The sequence below is a fragment of the Kryptolebias marmoratus genome, linkage group LG1 (assembly GCF_001649575.2).
Source record: "Kryptolebias marmoratus isolate JLee-2015 linkage group LG1, ASM164957v2, whole genome shotgun sequence".
Lineage (NCBI taxonomy): Eukaryota > Metazoa > Chordata > Actinopteri > Cyprinodontiformes > Rivulidae > Kryptolebias > Kryptolebias marmoratus.
The window spans coordinates 33,101,131-33,110,865 of record NC_051430.1 but is presented as its reverse complement, the minus strand read 5'-3'; the positions used below and the strand labels follow the sequence as shown (position 1 = coordinate 33,110,865).

At 41.0% G+C, this 9,735-nt stretch overlaps 2 protein-coding genes across 2 annotated transcripts in view; one reads left to right on the top strand and one right to left on the bottom strand.

The window, feature by feature from the left end:
- Window positions 1–7,946, bottom strand: part of gys2 (glycogen synthase 2) — a 25,741-nt gene extending 17,795 nt beyond the window's left edge. Inside the window, exons 1-2 of the mRNA XM_017426269.3 lie at window positions 5,971–7,946; window positions 3,742–3,923 (exon numbers count right to left, since the gene is read on the bottom strand). Of these exons, the coding sequence (XP_017281758.1) occupies window positions 3,742–3,923; window positions 5,971–6,094 (306 nt within the window). The 5' untranslated portion in view covers window positions 6,095–7,946. The remainder of the gene's footprint in view (window positions 1–3,741; window positions 3,924–5,970) is intronic.
- Window positions 7,947–8,171: 225 nt separating this feature from the next.
- Window positions 8,172–9,735, top strand: part of LOC108241824 (serine/threonine kinase receptor associated protein) — an 11,388-nt gene continuing 9,824 nt past the window's right edge. The window contains exons 1-2 of the mRNA XM_017426266.3: window positions 8,172–8,970; window positions 9,166–9,301. Coding sequence (XP_017281755.1) covers window positions 8,859–8,970; window positions 9,166–9,301 — 248 coding nt within the window. The 5' untranslated portion in view covers window positions 8,172–8,858. The remainder of the gene's footprint in view (window positions 8,971–9,165; window positions 9,302–9,735) is intronic.

Here is a 9,735-nt window from a genome sequence, read left to right as displayed (position 1 = left end):
CCATCCATCTTCTTCCTCTTATCCGGGGTCGGGTCGCGGGGGCAGCAGCCTAAGCAGGGAGACCCAGACTTCCCTCTCCTCAGCCACTTGGGCCAGCTCCTCCGGGGGAATACCAAGGCGTTCCCAGGTCAGCCGAGAAACATAGTCCGTCCAGCGTGTCCTGGGTCTTCCCCGGGGCCTCCTCCCGGTGGGACGTGCCCGGAACACCTCCATAAATTAGTTTCTTTTAAAATGAGTCTTCGCACTGGGTTCGTCTCCGTCATCTCCACCCAACATGACATCGGGTTCAGAACCACAAAAACCTGAGACTTGAGACTTCACTGTCTTTGGTTAAAATAGGCAAACATTGCTAAAAGGCCAATTAAACAAGGTCATAATCATAACAGATTTGTGTTTCATGGCCCCAAACTTTGGAAATCACTGAATATGAGGACTCCGAACTCATTTCTACATAGGTTTCAACATCAAACCAACAACATCAGCATAGAATGTGAGGTAACTGGTCTGCCTCTGTGCCATCAGGCGATGAGGCCTGAGCTCCCATTTTGAAGTGTCTTCAGCCACAAATCCCTTCTTAGGAAGTGAATCGTGGGCTATTACGCTCACGTTGTCGAAAAGCTACTACATTGATTGCATATGTGGAAAGTTATCTGTTGCATGTCTGAAGACCCCAGCTTATCACCATAAATGGAATTGAATGTACTTGAATCCTACAGGTCCGTCCCAGTGGGACGTGGGTGTCTTTTTACTCTAACTGGGTGTGGTAAAGGTTTATAAAAACAAGCAGCCCCAGAGAAACGGGGGATCGTCACAGATTGGGCCAGAGGTCCCGATTCGGCACAGACTTTGTTATTTTGAATAAACTCTCACTGTTCTAGAATAACTTATGTCTGTAAAGTCATTTCTTTTGATCAGTACATCGTTGCTGCAATTATGAAGACCCAGAAGAACGTCCACCTTTTGAAGACACTTCAAATGGAAGTCCAAAATTTAAACAAAAATGATCAGAAATTTCAAGAGACTGTAGAAGTTTATGCCAACAGATGAGTGAGAGCCCTTGCTCTGTAATGAAACAATCCTGCAGAGGATCATCTGTGTGTGGACACCATCTAGTGGCCAGACTGTCTGCCTTGAAGAAGCAAAGGGATCAATTTCACCTGCCTCTCTGCTCAGGTGCCCATCTACACAGAGACTGCACAGCTGCAGACCGTACACGACACATCAGTTCAATTCACATCAATAAAGCTCATTTTAGCTCAATTCACTTCAGATTGATTCAGTCAAATTATATTTTATTCAAATAAATTCAAGTCAGTTGAACCCAATTTAAATCAGGTTAGTTCACTTCATATCAATGCAATTCTTTTACATTTCATTCAGTTTAATTTCATGATTCAATCCCAATTTAATTCAAATTTGTTCATTTTCAATTTAACTAAAAAAAACTTTGATTAACTTTAATTTAGTTCAGTTATGTTTAGTTCAATTTAATTCAATCCAATTCTGTTCAGTTCAAATCAGATTAAGTAAATTCATGTCAGTTTGGTTCAATTTAATTTAAATCAATCTAAACTAGTTTAGATTGTGTCATGCTAACATGCATGTTTCTAGACTGAGGGAGGAAACTGGAGAACCCGGAGAAAAAACATGCAAACTCCACACAAAGACCCCAGGTCCAACCGGGGGTTTGAACCCAGGACCTTCCTGCTGTGAGGCAACAGTGCTAACCACTAATCCATCACTTCAAATCTAGTCTGTTCACTTGAGTTCAGTTCAACTGAATTAGGTTCAATTTAATCCAAATTAGAGTAATTAAATCTCATTCCAGTTGCTGAACAAAAATCTGACTTAGTGGTTAATAAAACTGTTAAAGTTACAACTTTCACACATTCTTCGCCATGTGAGCCAACAAAACAAAACATCAATTAAATAATCAAAGCTAGACATATGTGAGTATTGCAGAAATATTAGATATATTAGATTTCAGGTGTCGTGTGTCCTGCTAAATTTAGTGCAGGAATATTTTGATTATGAAGATTCAGGATGTCTTAGTTTGTGGAAAAGACTTGGTTCAGTCCATGAAAATGCAGGACTTGCGGGGGGGGGGTCTCAGTGGTATGGTGCAGTATTAGAAGGAGAGCTGGAGCTGGAGTCAGCAAATATTTATCACCCACTGGGCCATATCAGAACCAGCTCCTCCTGACCTTGCTGAGCAAATATTACAGAAACCAAAGCACAAAGGAGATTTAGTTAACTTGCATGTGTCGAAGCTGACAGTACACTGCACCCTCTGGGTGGGGGGATTTCCCTCATATGTGGAAATACAATGTGAACCTTCGTTTTTGTGCCTGCATCTTCATTCATGTGCTCAGAAGGAAACATCTCATCATTCAGTCCACACTGACTTTGCTTCTATATGCTCTTTTAAGTGACTTTCTTTGCATTTATTTTGGGAGGGAGATACAAAAAAACATAGCTAGTCCTGTGCATCAGGTTACAACTGGATTTCGAATGATGATGATGATAAATTGAAAGCTCATATTAGTTATTTTAACATTAAAATGTTTTTCAAGCAGTTGTTGACAAATGAAAAAAACCCACAGCTCTTTTTTTACTAAAAGGGACTGATATTTGAACCTGTTCTCTTCAGATTGTTGTATACTGCTTTATCAAAGTTAGTGGTGTCTCAAAGATGTCATCAAAAATAACTAAGGAGTTCTCTGCTCCAGTTTCTCATGAAGTATAAAATATTAATGTGAAAAAGAGTCAATTTCTTCCCTTCTCACAGTATGAATCCAGCTTTAGCCGGACATTCTTAGGCTTTTGGATTTCATGTTACTGCTCAAGTTTCCCTCAGCTATTCTGTCTTGCCTTGTCATTCTTGCCTGTCAGCCATTTGTAATAAAGTCACCTGCTTCCACTTGCCAATCAGCACACCTCTGCTCCAGCACACCTGATTTCAATCAATGGGTGATTAACAGGCTTCTGCAGAACATGAAGAGGTGATTTAACCATCGGATCAGGTGTGTTGGAGCAGAGGAACAAGTAAGACATGCAGGATAGTGGCCCTCGAGGACCAGGATTGGAGACCACTGTTTTGGACAAGGGGTGGGCAATCCTGGTCCTCAGGGCCACCATCCTGCAGGTTTTCCTTGTTTCTCTGCTCCAACACACCTGATTCAGAGGTTAAATCACCTCTTCATGTTCTGCAGAAGCCTGTTAATCACCCATTGATTCAAATCAGGTGTGTTGGAGCAGAGGAACAAGGAAAACCTGCAGGATGGTGGCTCTGAGGACCAGGATTGGAGACCCCTGGTTTTAGACAGTGCATGTAGCAACAAGGAACCCGTGACAAATGGAAGCTGAGAACCAGGTTTATATGGAGAAAGGGGGGTTTGGTAAGTGAACACAGGTGAGTGATTATAAACAAGGGACAGGTGCAGATGAATGTGGCAGGCTGACAGGTAAATAATGACATACATACACCACAGTTAGTCACGGAGTTCCTCAGGGTTCAGTGCTTGGACCATTACACATTACTTTAAATATCTTTCCATTAGATAAAGTTGTCCGACAATCACAGCCCAGTGAAGAAGTGGCTTGACTCGAACATTATTCAAAACTGGTTACTATAGTGTTACAGTGAATTACTTCAAATATTTTTCTAATTTAAAAATTTGTCACGTTTGTTGTGCATCCGCATCCCTTCTTCTCTAGCTTATGTCAACATTTCACACACACCTGGCAGCCGTTGTGAGTGAGAGAATCCATGGCCTTCCGGACGGCAGCGTTGGGTGGCTCACAGCCTTCCACCTGAGTCTTGAAGTTGTGTTCATAGTAGGGCCCCATCATGTAATAGTTCTCGCCCCATTCATCCACTGTAATCTTAGCCTTGGACTGGATGACCGTGTAAATTCCTCCAACTACACACAAAACATAATGTTATAGCACTTTAACAGGTGTAACTTTGTTGGTCACATACATTAAAGATGATGCTGTTCCTGCACTTCGCTCTCAGACTGCAGGTTTACTTGTGGTTCCTAGAGTTTCTGAAAGTAGAACAGGAGGCAGAGCTTTCAGTTCTCAGGCTCCTCTCTGGTGGAACCAACTTCCAGTTTCTGTCTACTTTTAAAACTAGGCTTAAGATTTTCATTTATTTATTTATTTTTGATTAATCCTATAGTTAGGGTTGGCTTGGGTTTCTTGAGCTATTCCTTCGTTATTCTTCTATAGGAGGACAATCTGACCACATTTCCTCACTCTGCTGTCTTTACTCTCTCTACTCTCTGTGTTGTGTTTGTACTATTGATGAAATTTACTTATTACTTACATATTTGTGTACAAAGTATTTAAAAACAAAAATACAAACATAACTGAATGGGTTTAACTTTCCTCAATTTATCCCATCTAGTGTCATTTTCTCCCAATCGCCCTGTGGAAAATGGTTGGGTGCAACTTTAATTAGAAGCTCCTGGAGCCATAACCTAAAGATTTAATTAAAAGCTTGTGTAACTGCACCTTATTTTGAAAACCATTGGCTTATTGTGGGGCTTTACAACATTTCCTGTGTGTAGAGCTCATAATAGGAGTCCTCTATAAATGACCTCATGCTGAGATGTATCTTATTGTAAAAAGATAAACCAGAACTTAACAGGTTTAGCGTTCCTTGAAGGAATGCATGTTTCTTGCAGCCTTTTATGTCAGAGTTTTAAACTAAGCTCATCTTATGATCAGAAATGACAGTTACAGCTATTTTAGTCAAACTATATAAATGACATTGTTCACAATGTGAAGTGCATTGGCACTTAAAATGATTTTTAACTACTACCACACCAAACTTTAGCTCAATTTCTACCAAACTGACTGTGTTATAGCTATTATTGTGCATTCGAAGGTTGATTTTCTGTGGTGGCCATCTTGAATTAGGCCAACTCTAAAAGTTAATCAGTTGTAGATGTATTGATTACTTTCCGAGTTTCATTAAATTATGTCCAGCAGTTCATGGGATATTTTGCTAACAGACAGACAGTGTAGACTCGACTCGAACAGTGCGTAGTGCACAGAGTGTGTGTTGGAAATGACTTTCAACAGCAAGCACACCAACTTTTAACTCAAGATCTGTAAAGTTAAACAAGGTCAGCCATTTTTCTGTTTTCAAAGGTCAGCTGGTTGTGGTGGCCATCTTAAATAAGGTTGGCTTCAAAATGTAATCCATTGCAGATGTACATTTCATGATTATTTTCTGAAATTTTTAATAAAACGTGTCCAGAGTTGACTAGTTAATGGCAAACTTTTATAAGCAGTTACTGTTCAATCAGTAAGTTTGGAATGACTCTCAGCTACTACAACATCAAATTACCACTGTAGAATTGACATAAATATAGCCATTTATGTGTTTACACATTTTGATTAGCTGTGGCAGCCATCTTGAATTGTGTCAACTCCAGAGGTTAATCAGCTGTAGAGGTACATCCATTAATTACTTTCCATTTTGCTAACAGACAGACAAACACTTCATCGGTGCGATAAAAAGACAGGGTGATGCACCTGAAGGTTAGGGGTCTGCTGCTGCCATCTTTCCAACTTATCTGCAGCTTAATGTTTAACTCCACACAGGGAGCAGACTCCATGCTGACTGGATTGCAATATTTGCTCTTTGAAAAGCAAAGACTCAGTTTTACGCAAACGGTTACAGGCAGGGAGCTTTAACACGCAATGAGCACAATTCTGGGTATTGTGGTCTTTTCTTTTCATTTCTCAACGAGTTTTCTTGCTGTTTTCCTTTCATGTCCTAGTTTTAGCAGGAATATAACTATGTATAAATGTGTCCAACACTGTAGTTCTAACATTTTGAGCTGCATGTAAACATAAGTTGTTTTTTTTTTTTTTTAAAGAAATGCATCTCTTAGAGATAAAGAAAGTTGCTTTTATGTCACGAATCAGAGCGTGCAGGTTTGTGGTCTGTCTGACCTTTGTTGGTGACCTCCCAGGCAACTTCAAAAAGTAGCAGGTCTTCCACAGGCAGCTCATCCTCCTCCCAGGCCGGCAGCAGCCCGCTCAGGGACGTCATGGACAAGGATCGAGACAACGGCATCCTTCTGCTTCTTGAAGTTCAGCAGACACCAGCGAGAAGAAGCAGCTCCTGTGAAAGCTGAAGAGGAAGGCTGCTCTGCAGGTAAAGATCCTGAGCTCAGCGAGGACAGGAGTAAAGGGCATCATCCACTCCGCCTACTGAGGCTGACCTGCGACCAGCAGGAGGGGACGTTTACCTACAGTCCTCACACACAGGTGAAAAAGTTTGCTGGGATACACTAAAAAAATAAAATAATAAGTAACAGGAGGTGGCCAGATCTGCCTGCAGACCCACCCAGCTGAAAAACAGAGACAGAACAGTTAAAAGGCAAAGAATCCTTGAAGGAATGCATATTATTCTCCACCTTTCATGTTAGAGTTTTAAACAAAGATCATCTTATAATGAGAAGGAACAGAATTCTAGCTGATTTGGACAAACCTTGTTATTGATCTTATGCTTGATCTCATGTGTTCGGGATGCTAAAACAGTTTTACAGATACTGACCTAAAATCTGTTTTTTTTTTGTTTTTGTTTTTGTTTTTAAAGGTGACCCATTGTGCCAAATTGACTTTTTACTGCTAGAAACAGACCAAGCAAAAAACAAACTGGCATTTTTTGACAACAAGTAAATGTTTTCTGGTATCTGCAAAACGACCTGTTTTAAAAACCTCTGGATTGTTGCATCACAATACTTGTTACCTAGCAACCCAAGTGGAGCTCCGCCCACTTCATTACAAGAAGACCGTCACGTTTGTTCTGCTGGTTTTACTGCTGGAAAAGGAAAATGTTCTGTTGTCGGCTGTAATGTGTGTTCCTGCATGTTCTCCTAGCCAACAGAGCTACGTGGCTTCATTTTCTTTTTGACAGCAATGTCCCCGTGATATTGCCAAAAGAAAGTTGTAGTTTGCGCAAATCATTTCAGGAAGGACTCCTGTGTCTCACGTTACATTACCCACAATATCTGAGCATTTACTGTTGGAATTGTAGTACCGTATTTTCCGCACTATAGAACGCACTGGAATATAAGGCGCACTGTCAATGAATGGTCTATTTTCAGACTTTTGTCGTATATAAGGAGCACCGGACTATAAGGCGCATTAAGCAACAAAAAACAGCCCCGTCTTTTCGGAGAACACTGCACCGTCAAGTATAAACGCCTAATCCTCATAGTTTGAATTAATAATGATCCGCAGCGTTTAACCCTTCAGTGAGTTTTTATGTTTTGAGACAGGACACTGAATTGGGGGGCGTGGCCGATAGCAGCTTATGCAGCCCTAAAACCACTCATTCAGGAACAGACAGATGTGTTGGTGCTACAGTGAGTAAGGTTCTGCATTAAAACATATCAACCATGAAGATATACTGTACTATAACCAGACAGCCACCAAATACACATATATCTACGTTCTGCACACACAGTGACATGCTAAAGTGTAGCCATTTAATATTAGCTAGTGTAGCATTCTTTCACTCCAGTATGTTGGTTTTGAGAAGGACTTGTATTCAATCCTGAAAAACTATTTAAAAAAAACAGGCCCTGGATTGGCTAACCTTTAGCCCAGCCTGGACAAAGACTTTTGCCTCTTTCTTAATATTATCCACTTTGACTGATGCCAAGGCTGATAATGTACTAACTATTGAAAACTATTAGACAAAACATCACTTCAAAGTTAACTGGACTATCTTTTTATAGTCATACAGGATCTGATAAAGACACTGATTTTGTGTCACATTTCCAAAGTAAAAGCTTTCAGATGTGAATAAAGTCCCAGGTCCCATGAAATCATGAAGTTATTAAATACCAGAGATTGACTTTACTAGCCTACTATGGGGTTTCATTAGTGCCAAAAATATGTTTATGTGTCTATGTAAGGTGTGTATGTAGCATGCTATGTATATGTAAGGTGATATGTAAGGTGTATATATAAAGTGACATAATGATATGTGCGGAACATAGACACAACGCAGTATATAGGCATGTTACAATACATATACATTTAACATATCACCTAACATATACATAGCATGCTACATACACATCTTACATAGACACATAAACATATTTTTGGCACTAATGGAACCCCATTGCCTACAAGACAAGAGTAAATAATAGTAGCAATTTATCTGCTGTAGGATACAATCTTAGCTCTTGTTCAGAGTCTGTTGTTGGATTTGTGTGAGGGATAAAAACAGCACTGAAACAAAAACACAAAGAAACAGAGAAAATCCTTTAAATAAGCCTCTAACTTAACATCACATTAAGACATTTAATAAGATTAACAGAAATCATATTTAGATCATATATTTTTATTATCACTTTATATAATGTTTTCTCTCAAAAGTGGTCGTTGGTAGTATCGACATACGTAAATAAAGTTATAATATCGACGGTTGGTAGGCTGCTTAATTAATTAATTTATTTTTTTTGACTTTATTGTGAAAGGTAAACTCCGGAAGTAGTAACCATGTTGTGGCTAACGTCGTATCCCCGGTATATCAGCGTCACCGCAGTGACTCCGCGTTGCACGTTGCTAGTTAGTTGCAATGTTGTAGCTATTAGCACGAGAGCCATTCCTTTGCTGAGCGGCAGAAACGACGTTTAGTTGGATAAAACTTCAGTTCTCAACAGTTTACAGGGTAACGAACTGACGGCCGTCGCTAATCTGCGTGCTACTCTTAGATTAACCGGTCGTTCGGACTGTTTGCTATCGTTTAGCCGACTCAACTTGCTCGCTAGCGTCCCTCCGTCTCTTCCCTGATCAGTCCTGGGTCCAGCTGGCGGAGCATGGCGATGAGGCAGACCCCTCTGACCTGCTCCGGTCACACTCGACCGGTGGTGGACCTGGCCTTCAGCGGAATCACTCCGTACGGATACTTTCTCATCAGCGCCTGCAAGGGTGAGTCCGGGACCGGGGGAGGGGGGGATGGGGGGCGGCAGGGAGTCCGGTATCCGTCTCAGTCCGAGTCTCTCTTGTGTTTTTAATGTGGACACGTTTGGTTTACAGCGATGTACAGATATGGATCATCGGTAAGGTGATCAGATAATTCAGATGTTGTCATGGTAACTAACACGCACGTCCTCTTCCGGTCAGATGGCAAGCCCATGTTGCGCCAGGGAGACACAGGGGACTGGATCGGAACGTTTCTGGGTCACAAAGGCGCTGTCTGGGGAGCCACTCTGAACACTGATGCCACCAAGGCAGCCACGGCCGCCGCAGACTTCACAGCGTGAGTAGGGCTTTCCAGAACCGAACCTGGACCCAGAATGAATCCAGTCAGGGTTACTTCCGGGTCATCAGGAGCATTTACCAGCTGTGTGGCAGCTCACACACACACCAGAGGGGTCAAGGGTTAAATGAAACCCAAAGCAAGTTAACACCAAGTTTTCTGTTCCAGAAAGGGTCTGTCGCCGTGGTAACAGACCCTATGAAGAAAACCTTTCTTGGTATATGTCTATTATGTGATACCTTAGTATATGTTTTGGACTAAAACATATACTAAGGTATCACAACAGTGTATTTATATGAATTAAAACAACAAAAGCAACATTATAATGTACATATAAATGCATAAGTGCTTCCTGAACACCAATACTTACAAAGACGGAGGTCTCCCAAGGCACAAGCCTGTAGGACACATTTAGCGTTTATAAGACCTGTTTT